The 16,132-nt window shown below is 41.9% G+C and overlaps 1 protein-coding gene across 4 annotated transcripts in view; it reads right to left on the reverse strand.

The window, feature by feature from the left end:
* The window catches only part of hlcs (holocarboxylase synthetase (biotin-(proprionyl-CoA-carboxylase (ATP-hydrolysing)) ligase)), a 32,165-nt gene extending 17,280 nt beyond the window's left edge, over positions 1-14,885 (reverse strand). The window contains exons 1-6 of one of the 4 annotated variants that reach the window (XR_012956275.1): positions 14,504-14,885; positions 13,811-13,951; positions 11,657-11,819; positions 9,581-10,608; positions 8,415-8,594; positions 2,324-2,604 (exon numbers count right to left, since the gene is read on the reverse strand). Coding sequence is in view for 3 of the 4 variants with exons in the window: in XM_076101602.1 (XP_075957717.1) it covers positions 2,324-2,604; positions 8,415-8,594; positions 9,581-10,608; positions 11,657-11,819; positions 13,811-13,951; positions 14,504-14,767 (2,057 nt within the window). In the remaining variant the exon portion in view is untranslated. The remainder of the gene's footprint in view (positions 1-2,323; positions 2,605-8,414; positions 8,595-9,580; positions 10,609-11,656; positions 11,820-13,810; positions 13,952-14,503) is intronic. The other 3 variants (XM_076101602.1, XM_076101599.1, XM_076101600.1) reach the window with 3 other exon arrangements.
* Between the last annotated feature and the right edge of the window lie 1,247 nt (positions 14,886-16,132).

The following is a 16,132-nucleotide window of genomic DNA, read 5'->3' on the forward strand; positions in this document are numbered from 1 at the left end:
TCGCTGCAGTGAGGTCACTTAGGCATTAAATTAGTTCCAGCACGTCTATACACACACACACACACACACACACACACACACACACACACACACACACACACACACACACACACACACACACACACACACACACACACACACACACACACACACACACACACACACACACACACACACACACACACACACACACACACACACACACACACACACACACACAATTAAGAGGGAAGTTGGCATTGTCGAGGTTATTTAAATTTCATAGTATCAGTACAGTTGGCTGACTGAACTCATTTAAATTGTGTTTTAGACATGCAATATACCGCTCCTAATTTATTATTTTGATGGCGGAGGTTAACGGCAGTGTTGCATTCAATACCACATAAACAGAGATTAAGGAATAGCCAAGACCAGAGTGTACCAAGACCGAGACGAGACCAAGACTTTCAGGGGTTGGGACCAATCAAGACCGGACCAGTGCGAGTCCCACACTGCATGACACACTTTCAGATAGAATGTGGAACATGCAAACCATATAGGCAAACCTCGCACTGATCTGAAAGATCCACATAAAAACTGTATGTGTGTGTATGTATAAGTGAAGCACGAGAAAAGTCTTGATAAGATAGTCAAAAGGCACTGCAGAGGTGAATTTTAAACGCGTGAATGTTTCTTTGTTTTTCTATGAGCAATCACCGTGCTGATTGAACAAATGAATTAGACAGTGTAGTTGTAATAGAGTTTAGTGATTTCTCCTCGGTTGTGGTCTTGACCCGTCTTGTAATAAAATCCAGAGTCCTCTTTCTCTGAAAACAAGATGAGAACAAGTAAAGATGCTGTCGATTCCGAGAAGAGACAGACCTTCAAAAAGAGGTCTTGAGACCAAGATCGATTTTAAGTACTACAACACTGGGTTAAGGTGCTGGTGCTGGTGTGTGTGTGTGTGTGTGTATGGGGAAGAAAAGAGTCATCTCACTACCACACACACATACACACGTTCGTGCACGTTCTTTTAAAAAGGCTGGAATGCCACACCTCACACACGTACAGTACGTGCACAACCCTTTGCCGCTTCAAAGACAATTAACATGCGAGTGTTCGTGCATGTGTGACTGAATATCTCAGACTGGGAGGTTGGTGGTCTGTTTCCTGCACAGGGGGGTTTATTTGTTAATTTATTAAAAATCTGTTTAGATTCAGCACAAATCTTTTTCATGAAGATTGTCAATAAAACACTGCACTGTCTGCAGTGTGACGAGTATATTTAGTGAATATCATGTCACCTAGCATATCAACACTGAACTTACATTGATCAAACTGTTGCCCCTAAGCACTGGCAGTCAGTTCAGGTTTAGTTCTAAACTAATGGAAAAAGGTATCATATGTGTCACGTATTCATAGATCTCTTTCAAGTTAGAAATGTTACACTCACACAAGATTCCTGTTTAGATAAGGATACTATTCAAAATTGTATAAATAATCAAAACTACCCCAATCCAAATTTTTGCAGGTGGCTTTTCCACATGAAGAGCTCTTTCACAACTGTAAAGATACGCAAAGCAACCAGACAGAAAGGCGTACCTGGCGACCTTTCCTCACTGGATTGTGTGATTTAAAAAACAAATAAAAGTAATCTCCACAAAGTAGGAGATAGATTCGCATGGAAATAATATTTAAATCAAGGCTCAGAGCTACCAGAGCGTCATGATGATCAACACAAGTCCAGTCATGGTTTTGAGGAAACATAAAGTGCAAAACAAAAACTATATATACTTTAATTATGGAAAATCAATTGACCAACTCCTAAAACTGAAGACACTTGGCTGTTTTTAAATATTTTTTCTCAGCCTTTTTTTGTGTGTAGTTATAAAACTAAAAGACATGTTCCTGGCATTGACAGTAATTCTTTACCTTGAGTGAATGTGTGGAGATTTGTGTCTGAGGTTGGTGCCAGAATCACGGTGTGAATTATTATCCCAGTCGACCCTGTTGTGAGACAACTCACAAGATCCATACTACATCTTGTGAGCACATGATGAATTTAATTTCATCTGGACTTGTTGGAGGCTCTGAACAATCAAGTGTAACAATTGCAAGAAAGCCGACTAGTTTATTTGAATAGTTGCAGGGAACTGTGCTTTAGAGTGATGAAAGGCGCCATGTAAGGCTACAGCTGGTTAGCCCGTGCACATTGCAGCAATCAAAAACCAAGTGTTGCATGTCCATTCGGCCACAAAGCCGCCATTTTGCCCGTGAAAATACGCAGCTGCCAGCCTAAGTGCACATTCCCAACACTAAGCAGGCTCATAGGAGCATGTGTTACCCTTGTAGCAGGTCCATGGTGGATGTGGCGACCTCAGCGTACAGCAGGGTGTGCCCCAGTAGGCTGGTCTTCAGGTTCTCTCTGTAGGTCTCCATGCTGAACTGCGGCCAGCTCTGGGACTCTAAGGAGTTGGTGACCAGGGCCACAGAGCCCTCAGGAAGCGAAGGACCGTCCTGGAGCTCAGAACTGGACACCAACGAGAAGGAGGCCTTGGACAATGTGAGGAGGCCATTTTGATCCGCACGTGTCCGCAGCCAATCCACGAAGGTGGTCTTGGCCTCCTGTGAGGAGCAGAGAAGGACAATGACACCATCTTTTATATGAATTATCGTAGCCATTTCTCTATAGACACACAACTAAATCCATCTGTCATGTTATTGGACAAACCACCTGAAAACCTCTTAGAAAAGTTTGGAATTGCTTTTGTATAATAATATACAGTACATATGCCGAGGCACCTACTAATATGGCAGTAAAACTTTGTTTTACTTGGGCTAGGTATGTCAGTACTTTCTGACTTCCTTACTCTGTGGCTCTCAGCTACAAGCCTGTTGGTTCCTACTGAAGACGTTAATCATTTTGTGTAATTACATAGTTATGATCGTATTGTTATTACTTAGTCTTTGTTTTTAGTGTTCATGGCAATGAAGGAACTTAAATATTGGCATTACTCAGTCAATAATTATGGATCTTCTGAAGCCGCAGCGAGTTTAGACACTTATTTATCTAGTTGACTGGGTTGTCATATCAGGCACCGTCCCCCAGTCCGAGCCTTTAGAGAGACATTTCATATCCAGAATCAGCTGGCCAAAATAAGAGTTGGATTTGATGGATTTTCCGTTTGAAATAAATGTGCTGAATGAGTTAATCAGTGTGTGTGGCTAATCAATGACACGGTGTAATTAGGCAGCAGTCCCAGTCTGCTCTGTTCCAGTCACTTCCTATTAATCAGGCTTCTCTCCTGTGTACTTACACACAACAAAACTTGTCTTAATGTTTACTCTGGTCTTTAGAATGATGAATATATCATCATATGTACTTCCTTCACCTCTCTTATTAGATTTGACTTTAGAAAAGATGATTTCCTTTAAATTTGATTCGACATCAATGTGAAGTCATCCTCACAAGACATAGCAGGGTATGATTTGCACTCAGTATGATACTGACAGATGGATCAGAAACTCATTGTGGATAAACATACCCTGCCACATGAATGGCTGAGCATGACAGATTGGTCCCAGTGCCACACATGTCTGCAAGCCTGAAACATGACAAGGTTTGTTTCAACAAAACTTAGGGTTCACCCCAATATCCCTCCTTGACTCCTCTATCCTTGATCACTTGACCCGGAAATCGACGGAAACCTGGCATGTTGAGGGATGTCCCAATTTCAGAAAATGAGTTCAAAGAATAGAGAAGGCCTCCAGAGGAGGGGGAAGCGTTATAAATGCTCCACCCCCAGCTGGCAGAATTTAAACAAGCCAGGGAAGGAAAAGCATCACAGCAAAACACAATTTTTAAGGGTATATATATTAATTACTTCAGGCAGATAAATACTATCCGAACACACATTTTGTTAAAAAAATGATGTCATGTGAAGCCGTTTGAAAATCCTACATTGAATCCCAGCTAGTTACAAGCTAGCTAGCAAGGTAACTAGCCAGCTCAGAATATGGACAAGAGATGGTATTTATGTTATGTAACGTTTTTTTTCCTTTACACAATTTGCATTGTTTACAACTTACAGACCTCGTTGTGCGCATTTTAATGTAGGAACTATTTTCCTTCAACCATAGTCCCAACATGAAACTGCTCACAACGAGGTCCGTGGATTATCTTCAGTGATTCTGGAAACATGACATGGAAAATGTCATCTTGCTGTGTTATTGAGTGGCAGAGTCGATATCACATATATTTGAGATGATGAACTGTGACCACCATGGTCGCTTCCATGCTAACGTTACACTGGTTAAAGAAAATCACCCCAACAGCTGGGTGGTGGCTGACAGTCCCTCACTTCTTGACGCTAGGAGACTACTTTGCCGGGAGAAGAGCAGGAATGAGCTCAGGAGACTAGTTAGCTAACTAGCCAGCTTTAGAGATAGACAAGCTAGCTAGGTAACATTACATTACATTACAGTCATTTAGCAGATGCTTTTATCCAAAGCGACTTAAAATTCAGATTCTATCACATTCACACACCGTAGGCTACACAGCTACGGGAGCAATTTTGGGGTTAAGTGTGTTGCTCAAGGACACATCGACATGCGAATAGCGGAGCTAGTCCCTCTGATTGAAGGACGGCCCTGCTCTCCACTTAGCCACAGTCGCCACCTAGCTAGCCAGCTCTGGAGATGGACAAGCTAGCTTGCTAGATAACTAGCCAGCTGTCCTCTCCGTAGCTCCCGTCCGCTCTCCTTCTGGCAAAGTAGTCTCACAGCGGCGTTGTCCCGTTGTTGGTTAATGTTAGCTTTCTCACTTAGCATAGGGTTCAAGGATGCTTGAAAAGGTCAGCGAATGGAGTGACATTTTTTCTCATATAACTAGTCACTACTTGTAAGACTAGTGGGGCTAGATAAAGTGTTGGCTGGACAACCGAGCGTGCCGTGGTAGCTTAGCCTAAATACATATAATGTAGATGTATAGGACTGCCGAGTGTCTGCTCTTTGCTTGGGTGAGAGTAGGAGTTAAAACCAGCTCAAAGGTTAGTTAGGTCAGGGCGAGAGATTGGTGTCGGCTGTCAGCGGTCCCATTAGATATATGACAGCCTAACACCCACTGCAGAGCCTAATTAATGATAGGCCAACACATTAGTTAACAGAAATACTGGACTTCCATTGGAATGCTCACCCAACTTTCACTCTATTGATGACTGTAAATAAAGAAAATAACATCTGACAACTTTGACACACAATAGGCCTCTGCACTTGTGAATGAATTCTATAATATAAGAGCAAATCCATGCCTGTCCTGATTCTATTTAACTCAAGAGCCCACTTCATTTCCATACGGAGGGAAATGGTGATTTTCCACCTCATGGCGGAGAACAGGAACACCCACTGAGCAGCGGTGGAAGTCAGTCACACTGATCAGCACCACACTGAATGAATTAGTGTGTGCTGGAGAGACTTTTCATCACCTGCAAAGAGTCCTGCTACTACACTGACTACGACAAGTGTGTCAACCTTACAGCTGTTGCAGTGGCAGGATGTAGTGGCTACCCTGGCCCCACACAGGTTTAAAACTACACAACCGATTTGTTTCTTTCGAGTTGTGGAGAGACACTGGTAAAATGACCCAAGTGAGATTTATGCACAATTATGCCTGTAGATAGTGTATATGATTTAATTCTTATCATCTGCCGTATTTATACATCTGTACACTAGTGTCTTTTTTGGTAAATTTTTGACATTTCTCGTTACTTATCAGCAGATATGTATACATCAATAGTGATAATTGGCGTAGTGTGTATATATATATATATATATGTATACACATACAGATAATGAGAGAGAGAGATAAAAAGTAGGGCTGTGTTTTGGCCAGAATCTGGCAATCTTGATAGTGATATTATGATTAAATATATTGTGATATATTGCAATACTTCAAGCATATGTTATGTGATCTTTTAAATCTAATTTTTAAAAAAACTGTCAAAGTATAAAAAACAGACCACCATTATGCATTAAGTCTGAGAAAAAAGGTATTCTTGAAGTAATAAATTAAGTAAATAAAAAATATAAACAGACAGTGTTACAAACACATACAGCACATGCAGAGACAGCATATCTATTTTTTAATCATTAAAAATTGACCATATTTTTGAGAATCGTCTTCGTATCACAAAACATAGTATCAATATAAGTGGATCGATATTGGCAGATAATGTTACCCACACCAATGTATTGTTCAGGTTCTACCGCTTACGCTTGCTGAAAGGATGTAATATGTGACACAGAGAGGAGGTTAAGTCTGTCTGCCAAAACAGACAAATAACAGTGGTTTGATTTCTGGGCTCCAAATACGTCAATTTCAAAGTCCTGGTGAGAATATTACTAATATTTGGCCCAGGAATGGGAAGAAATCGGTGAAATTCTACTTATTCAGGGAAGAACTTCCAACCTGTTGAGAGCGGGCAGCAATGCTCGACAACAAGCGCTAATGGAAACCTCCACCGCTCAGACTTAGGACCAAAACACCAAGAGACAAAAACAACCTTAGGACTGAATAGAAGCTACTGGAACCGATGCAACGTAGTGCACCAGGAGCAGAGAGGCCGCTCTACAGACATGTTGAGGTTCACAGCTCTCCTCCACAACAATCTGGAAACGATTCTGCAGCCCCCAATTTCCATAAGCCTGCTTCTTGTTGGGACTGTGGGGGGAGTGGCTGGGGCAGCAGGGTTAAAGGTCACACAGCAATCCAAATATACAGCAATGAAGACTAAAACGACTACAATACCAAAGCAACTACTGCCAATATTAATGTAATACTATGTTTTTTTAAGGGAGTGCCCAAGTAGGACATCTCCCTTCAATGGTACCAGCCAGTGGAACTAAAGGTCACATTAGAAAATGTGACTCAGGTTCTTGATTTCTGTTTCTCAGCAACCCCGGAGCTCTGACTCCCCCTAGTGGTTCGTCTTGAGTACATGCATCACCAAAACACACTGTGCGTTTCAACACCCACACTATCTTTCTATTTAGTATGACAGAAAAAGATTTAGTTTGTCCCATTACATAGTTTGTCAAATTCAGTATGCTTTTCCCCGCTATTCTGACCCACAATTCTCTGTGCCGCAGATGTATGAGCAAGAGGGATAAAGTTCAAGGAGCAATGTTTGTGTCCCAATTGAATGCATACTGCATGCAATAGTATGTACTTTGTAAGGGCAGCTGCAGTACGTACTAAAAGTAAAAAACATATGCGATTCTTCATGATGACCACACCGTTCCTATCAAACGCCCTCAATCTCCTGAGACAAAAGTGCAAAAGTAATGCTGCCATTCTCGTCCTTTTCTTACACGTCCCCACAAATATTTAAATAAAATGTAAATAAGGACAAATCTGTGTTCATTATCACAAAAGTATATTTTTTTGCTTTAAATTAATTGGACCTTCACTGTGCAGAATGATGTCTGTGCAGAGTTTGTTGTTGATTTTGTGACATCACTATTTTGGAGGCAAGTCGCAGTCCAACATGATGTGATGAAGTGATGATGTGATGAAGTGATGCGGAAACTTAAAATCTCCAGTGGACATGCACCTTTTATGGTTATTGTCAGTGCAGTGTCAGAGGAGAGACGGCTTTTTGGGGCTATTTTAAAGGGCTGTATGAGGTACAATGTACTGCGGTGGACGTATTTTAGACACCTAAAAAAATCTATAAATAATTCAGACTTGCTATGTATTATACCTACACATTTGAAATTACTATTTTTCAATCATTCCAAATATTTCTTTGAGCTTTTTATTAATCTGACTGCAGTCATGAGACATATCTTCACGATAAAGCATACTGAAATGTTTTTCCAAAAATCAAACCGTATGGTACCCAAACCAAGTGTCACTCGCCACAGCCAGTCACTGCGATGGCTGATCAAAGACTGATTACTGCCCTGTTTGTACTGGCCCTCTGTACACAGACCTTCTGTGGGCCAGCTGCATATACGTATATATACGCTCAGACATTTGCATACATTAAGGACGCCAAATTGTTTCCACATGCGTAGTACGCCGGGTATCTGTGCTGCTGCTCATACAATTAACTTTAACAAAAAAAATCTGGTGCTTGCTTTGTGTGTGTGTGTGTGTGTGTGTGTGTGTGTGTGTGTGTGTGTGTATATGAATGAATGGATGGATAATGATGATGATGGATGAATAGACATCGACTTAGCTGTGTTTTTACATTGCTGAAAACACTGATAGACCATAGACACAGAAAACTGTTTTTTTCTACTTTTGTATTGGTACTTGATGTTGCAGAGAATAACGGGCCTTGTTATGTGGAATAACTCTGTTGGTCTGGACACAACCGTATCTTAATCCTGCGGCCCGCCAACGTACCGATGGCGAGCAGCGGGGGTCTTACCTGAGAGGTGGCCAGCAGGTGGACTGGGCTTGGGGCTGGAGTCTGGTTGAGCTCGCAGCTGAGGCCCAGAGAGGTGAGGATCTCCGTCAAGACTTCATAACGCAGCGCGTTGCTGACCTTCAGTTCATCGAAACCTTTGGCCGTCAAATTCTGGGGGTCGGGAGCAATTTCCAGGTGGACCTGCAGACAGGGGAACACAAAGCATGTCTGACAAGCTTTAGACTTAGACTTACCTACAGACTGTCCCAAACAGTATTTTCCTATTGCAAATATCAACATGCATTTCAACAAACTGCACTTGCAATTTAGACATATCCTCACAATACATCTCAGAAATTGCAGTCTTCTTCCTCATATCGAAATATAAATTAAGTAATTAAATATTAATTATTTTTGTTGTTGATTAGTTGCTGGGTCTGTAAAATGTTACAGTGATAGAGGAGTAAAGAAAACAGAAAATACTTAGATTTAAGAAGCTGCAACCAGTGTTGACTTTCTTTTCTTTACCAAGTTTGAGTTGTTATATTTTAGTTTTGATCAATTGTCTAAATAGTTTTCGATTAGATTTAATAGTTGACGACTAATTGATGCAGCTTGAAAGCAAAGGACAATACGAGGAGCTGCAGTGAGGACAGAGGTGACTGAGTTATGTTCCAATCCACCTCAACAGCAGCGGCAAGCTTCATAGCCAACGCTGGACAACCACATTAACTCTGGTGACGGTCATATCTGAATGTGGGTTGCTGGATGATACCCAGGACTCCTGGAGGAATATCAGGCACCGTCTTACAGGATGTTCTGATAATAATGTTCATGACTGAGGTTAAATTGTTAGTTGTACTTCACCGCATTATATTAAAATATGTTTTGAATATTTGTCCCCTCTCATGTAGTCCAGTGCATCACCACTGCAACTACAACCACACATTTACCTCTCTGGAAGTGTCAATCAAAACTGAACATCACAATCTTCATAATGGTAGAATACATGGCAAAGCTGAATTGGATTGCAATAAAAAATGAACAGGTCCACCTAAATAAAAAAGTGTCCACTGAGCTGTTTGAGTATGAGACGAATAAGACTCTGAAGCTATAAACATTTCAAAGAAGACTCAGCCCTTTAAACCACTGCAATCATCCCCTTTAGCGATGTCATGTGTCTTTACCTGGCAGAGGACAGCCTCCCCGCCGTCCTCTCCGTGGGTCACCCTGACTACAACCATGTCCCTCTGATGGGGGGCGTCCCCTTTCAGCTCCCCCCAGAGCTCCACTTCCCCTCCTCCCTGCGTGTCCCTGACGTAGACCTTCCCACTCGACAACACGCTTAGCTCCAGCTCCGTGCTGTCCTCCCTGGTGAAGCTCAGCCTGCCGACCCGACCGCGTCGCTCCTCCCTGGCCTCCAGGCAGAGGCCCGCCGGGCACAGGGTGGAGGCCAGCCCCAGCACCCTGCCCCCCTGGCTAAGGTAGGTGAGAAAACAGGTCTGAAGCTGGGGGGTCAGGGGTTCCTTCTCTGCCAGGATGAGGAGCTTGGTATTGTCCAGCCAAAGGTCGCTCAGAGCCTGCTGTGGTTGGAGGGGATATATTATGTTGTCTTCCATGTTTATACACTCTGATAAAATCTGCCGGACATACTGAAAACGCTCCTGGCAGCCGCCCGTGTACAGCAGAACATTTGGCGGCTTGATATTACAGTCCAGTCCACCGCTCTGCCCAGAAAACCCTTTGGCATCGTGGACGTCATCCAGAGTCTCAGCGCCACTGTCCAGCCCTGCTGAGTTATCATCGGGAAGGTCCGGAATGTTCTCAGCCGACGCGTATTTCACTGAGAGGATGGTGCTGTTCTCTAGCTCCAAGCACTCGTTGCAGCTGGACAGATGGAGGTGGTGTCTGTGGCCCTCCATGTGGTGATGGTTCCCCAAGGAGCGGTCCTCCGAGTCGCAAATGGGTCCCGGGTCCTTAGTGCCGCAGAGCGGCTCCGACCCTCGCCGCTCCTCCAACCTCCTCCTGACCTCCGGGGTGAGGAGGAGGCTGCCTTTGCGGCACGTCGGGTGCTGGCGGTCGGCCGGCAGGTGATGGCGCAAAGGCTCAGCAACGCCCTGTCCAGTCCGGACGCCGCAGAGACATGGTGGTGTCTCGGTCTTTGGACACTGCTTCTCCAGCAGCTCGCTGAGGGTGGATTCTTGGATGAGGACAGCTACGGGAAGGTCATAACAATTTAGAAAAACATCAGTGCAGTCTGGTGACTTAAATTTAGTAAAAATTATACATATATAATACATGTATTTCAGCTAAGCCAAGTCACAAAGTCGAAACACGTTGTCTATTTTTCCAGCAGATAGCTTTAGCACTTATTTGCAGTCACGATGAAAGAAAGTTCAATATTCAAGTTTCCATCGACTCCTGAGAAAAATGTCTGTCTCTGCAGCTGCTAGAAGCTCCACTATGTTCACCAGCTAACTGTCGGTTTGTAGTTTGGTGCTGAGCAGGTAGTGAGGGTGAATGAATATTGAATGTGTAGTTTTTTAAGTTTACAATGCAAAAACAAATCTGTGTTTCTAGACCAGAACACCCCATGTGTCTGAGAAATCCTATACAATTAATAAACACAACTAAACAGTTTAATGTTTGACATAAAAGTGGTTAATTGCAAATATTACAAAAAGCATTTCTGTATTTAAACTCTAATACACTTCATGGCTTAAATATTCAGTAACAGATATATTAACAGTTACGATGTTATTATTGTTTATTGTTATGCACCATTCACCGAGTCAAATTCATTGTATGTGTAACGGACTTGGCAATAAACAGTTCTGATTATATGTAAATCTTGAAGTCAATTAAAACGAGCATAAATTGCTAAATAGCGGTTTCTGTTCACAGCCAAAGGGTCCGCTCAAAGATTATGATGCTAATGTAAGATGTAAACGTGTAAGTGTAATATTAAGATGTAACAATCAGAAATGGTAAAATATAGTTCCAGAAGTTACCAAGAATAATATCACTAAATGTAGCCGACATCTAATGTATAAATGAGGATGAACAATGCACATACAGTGCAATTTATTAGAAATCTGCTCAAGCCACATTCTGGTTTATTAAACCGCGACTTTACAAAACGGATGACGCACAGCTCATTAAATGAAATAAGTATTGAAAGAGATATATTGCCACATCAGTAAGGTGTTCTGAGGCAGTGATATGAAAAGGGGAAATATGAAAATGAACTGAAGGCGACATACGGATTATCTTTGATGGCGTAAGTCCATTGTCCAGCTGAAGGCGATCTTCGATAAAAGCCACGCCCAGCCGGCTGAAGTTGTCCACGCTGGCCTGAGCCACGGCCCTGAAGGGCTGGCCGGGACTGCGGGCCAGAGGGAGGCAGTAGTCAGACCACTTCAGCACCTGCACACAACACACATCACTGGTTAGCTGACACCCAGGACTGATCCGCTAGAGTTCATCATGTCTGTCTGCTGCACAAACACAGACAGACTCTGGACAGAGCAACCAGGCTACATGTTATAGAGATGGGAGCTGTTTGCTAAACCAGGAGCAACTAAAAGTTACTACTTAACTATAGTAACATTTATTTCGATGCAATTGTCAAACCCACAAAAGATGAATAAATAATTTGAAGATCAATAATATTTAAATCTGCATTATACTGTAACTAATACTAATGAAGTATGCCATTGAAAATAGGTTGGAAGTTGAATAATAGAAGTTGTAATAGATGTATACAGGTGTAGCTAGCAACTAGTGGCAACTCTGTGTATATACTAATATAATAAAGGCATACAGTATGTGGTAATGGTGCACCATTGTAGTTTAATAGGTTAACAGAGTTACTGATGATGCTTCCCACACTAACTTGATGTTTCCCCCAAACACTCTCAGTCGCTAAACATAAATTATGATGTGTGCAATGGTTTTCTCACAGTGGCAGTTTGGAGAATTAGAAAATGGGAAAATGGAGAAAATAGAAAGAAAACAAATACAAGGATAAATAAGTTATATATGCAAACGTGATGCCAGAATTAATGAACAGCTAAAGTATCTAAATTATATTAATTTACCCATACTAAGAAATACATTTGAACACTCTAAAATACTATAATCAGGAAGCCACTTGTGTGAAATAAAAACAAATGTACACAGAGATTAATAGAGCAGTGTTAAAAATGCAAAGTGAAATGGGTAAATCAAAGTGAAAACATGGCAGACACACAACATCCAGTCAGTGCGTAGAGCGCACATGGCCGAGCGGTGTGAAGACAAATGGACAGCACTGGAGGAAGAAAGGAGAAACAGAAAAGTGGAGGAGAGAGGGAGCGCATCAAAAGAAGAGAAGCCGTCCTGGAAAGTGCAACCAAATGCCTCACGAGCAAAGCAAGTTAGTGGTTTATAAAAATGAAAATAAAAACCCAGCATGCTAAAAAAATAAAATTAAAATAACCTTACCGAGTTGATGAAAATAAATAAATGGCATCACTTAATCATGCTCTGTAGGAAAGCAGGCAGGGGATGCATGGAGATAATATTAAGAACAAAGACCTGAATACTTTTTTTCTGTCAGGTGGAAGCGCCTCCAGTTACACAGAGCTACCAGAGCTTCATGACGATCAACACGAGTCCAGTCACAGGTTGCCCTGCCTGCTCTTTTAATTTGCATATTTGTCGCTGGCACACCGGTTCCCCCTCTGCATATGCTCAACATACTGTATGCATGTTAACACCACCATGTGGGCAGTTAATAGAGCACTGTCATAACTCTTGAATGCATCATCCAACCAAAGATGGAAGGCCTGTTCATATGTGAACATCAAACAGTTCTGCTAAGTTTGATGGCATTTCACCGATAGGTGGTGTTCAGTATGACTAATAAATGACTAGATTAACAGAACTGTATCAGTATGTATTTTTGATTCTGAAATACTGTAAGAAAGGTTGGAAGCGATTGGCCACTGGAGGATGCTAAATGCAATCTGATTTTTGAAAGGTAAACGCTGGTCTCAACTTATTGTCTTAAAGTTAACTCTCAGGATGTTACAGACTCTGTCCTTGGTACAAGTAGATATTATATACCAGTTACAATAACCTAAACCGGTAATACACACAGTATTACTGTGTCTTAGTCGAGGAGGAGCAAAGGTACATCTGCCTGTTTTCCTTACACATAGTTTATCTAAAAAATGTATTTATACAAGCTTATATTTAGATAACAGCCATGAATAAAATATGAAAAAATGGACATAGAATATAACAGATATGAACTATAGATTCATGTGATTTGGGTATAATGAAGTTGGCTGTTGGGGCAAAATAAATCAGATTTACTAAATTAGAATGGTGCTCTTGAAGATACTACTTGTTAGACAATGTGTGGTGCCTACTTTCTTATTGGACGTGTGAGGAGAATGGTAGCCCACTCTGTGTCCTGCAGCTTCTATGATGAATGAAATGCTCTCTATTCGCGGACCGCAAACCAGAGAGGACCCCAACAGCACGGTCCATTTGCTGAGGTCGTCGCACGCCTGGGGACAGCACAGGGAAGAATGACACCAAACACTACCAGGCTGTTACACAGTGATTAGTAGTTAGTGACGGGGAGGCTGCGAAAATGATTTGACCATAAAGGCACAGAATGACATCAAGGCATGTAGACAGTGACACACAGGCTCATATCAAGTTAGGTCTTCAAGCAGTGAAGTCTCAAGTAAGTCAAAAGTCCAAGATTAGTCTCATAAATGAGGACTCCTCCTGACTTATGTCTGACTTGGGTCTATAAATCTTAGTTTTTGTGATTTAGGGCTATGTATGTAAACCTGGTTCTGTTTACAGTAAGTTACCAACCAAACACTGCTGATTTGTTTTCCTTTTTCATTCAATTTCCTTAATCACAGCTGTTGAAGTACTTTGACTTAAGTTGCGTTTTGGAATTCAGGACTAGCAGGACTGCTAGCTTCTTGCACCACTGTTAAGTAGCTCTAGAGCTAAATGAGAAATGTAAACAAGGCGGTGACAGGCCCAGGCCGGATCCAGTTGTGCGATATAATGCCAATTTAAAGCTAGCTCAAGCATCTAACCTGAGGCTCCGTGACATACACAGCCTTGTCTCCCAGCTGGAGGAAAACGTTGTCCTCGGCTGGAAGCGGACCGGGCTGCCGGCGCGCAGCTGTGTGGCGCCCGGTCGGCGACGCTGTGGCCGGTGCTGAGGCCGAGCTGGAGCAGACTCGGAAGCTGAAGCTGAAGTTGCCGCTGCTCAGTCGGGACAGGCTGTTACGTATCAAAACCGAGTAGCACTTGTGAAAGCGCACCCAAAGATAGACGTAGCACACCGTTATTAACATCTTAACCGGCCAACACGAAGGGGGGACATCGTGACTGTTCTTCTCGCCATGTATGTTATGTTGATGTTGTTCACAGCAGTTACAACATGACTGCTGGCTGTAACGTAAAGCCGGTTGCTACGACTCTTCGTCTCTCTATTTAACAGCGGGTAGAGTAACAAGCGTTATGGCGCATTGCCGCCACCTATGTTGGAGTGTGTGCCAGTGCTCTTGGGCTAGCAACAAACAAGATGGCGGATGTTAACGTCATTACGTTTTTTTTCAGGCAGGATGGGAACAAAGGAGGGAATATTATTCCCCAGTATTTCTGAACTGTTTGAAAAAAATATAGGCCTATAAAACACAAACAGGAGACAACTAATGTTACACTCTGCCCTTACCTCAACACAACCACTTCCATACATTTTTATTTATTTATATATTTATATCTTACCGTTTTATTTTAAATTTTGCTGAGTTTCTGTTTGCTCTTTTAACACTGCAATGGCCACTGAAGTAATGCATGAAACGATTGTTAGCATGGATAGATCAGCTAACAGTCGAGGTGACTCCTTATTGGCTGAGAGGCACGAGTGACACGGGACACATCTAGGCGGGTCAGATACCTGGTCCCTCCGCCATCATGAGGCACAGCTTAGCTGTGATAAGAAACTGAACGCATCTGTTACCTGTAACGTTACGTAAGTCTGAGTTTTACTACTCAATATTGATCAGGCATCTATATGGATACACTATGAGTGTTTTTATGAATTGTTTATTTTATGGGTGTTCTTTTCAGAAGCTAACGTTTTATAAAAAAAATAGTTAATGTTAGCTAGCATTTTATTAGCAGTTTTGCTAATTTGCCATATGATATGGATAAAGAGAAATGTCTTAAGGAGAACTAGTGATAAGTTATAATCTGAAAAAAAGAAGAAGAATTTTTAAAGTTACGCTAATTATAAAAGGTAAAGTCCTGCATTCTAATACATTATATGGGAACTTTGTACGTTGGATTTTCCAGAACACCTCACAGAGAGATGATGTCATAAGTAACGTTAACATTAGAAATATATTACTATAAAGGAATCAAGGGGTGAATTCTAAATGTATTAAGTAAAAGTACTAATTCTTAATACTAGTTGAAAGTGTTATATATTATTCCCTTCTTGCTGTGAGGCAGTGGTGATAAACTGAATGATTTTGCATAATTACATAGATCACTGGTGTTTGACCTGCATCAAACATGTTAGCTATAATAGCATCCACAAGGTCAAACGGGCTTCAACAAGTCTGACTTCACTGTAACTGTCTGCAGGGTCGACCAGAAACAGGATGAGCACGCTGCCATTCCCCTGCCCTGTGCATGTGGGTGTTGTTACCACT

The sequence above is a fragment of the Anarhichas minor genome, unplaced genomic scaffold (genome assembly GCF_050575085.1).
Source record: "Anarhichas minor isolate MPS153535 unplaced genomic scaffold, ASM5057508v1 ptg000027l, whole genome shotgun sequence".
NCBI classification, from domain to species: Eukaryota; Metazoa; Chordata; class Actinopteri; order Perciformes; family Anarhichadidae; genus Anarhichas; species Anarhichas minor.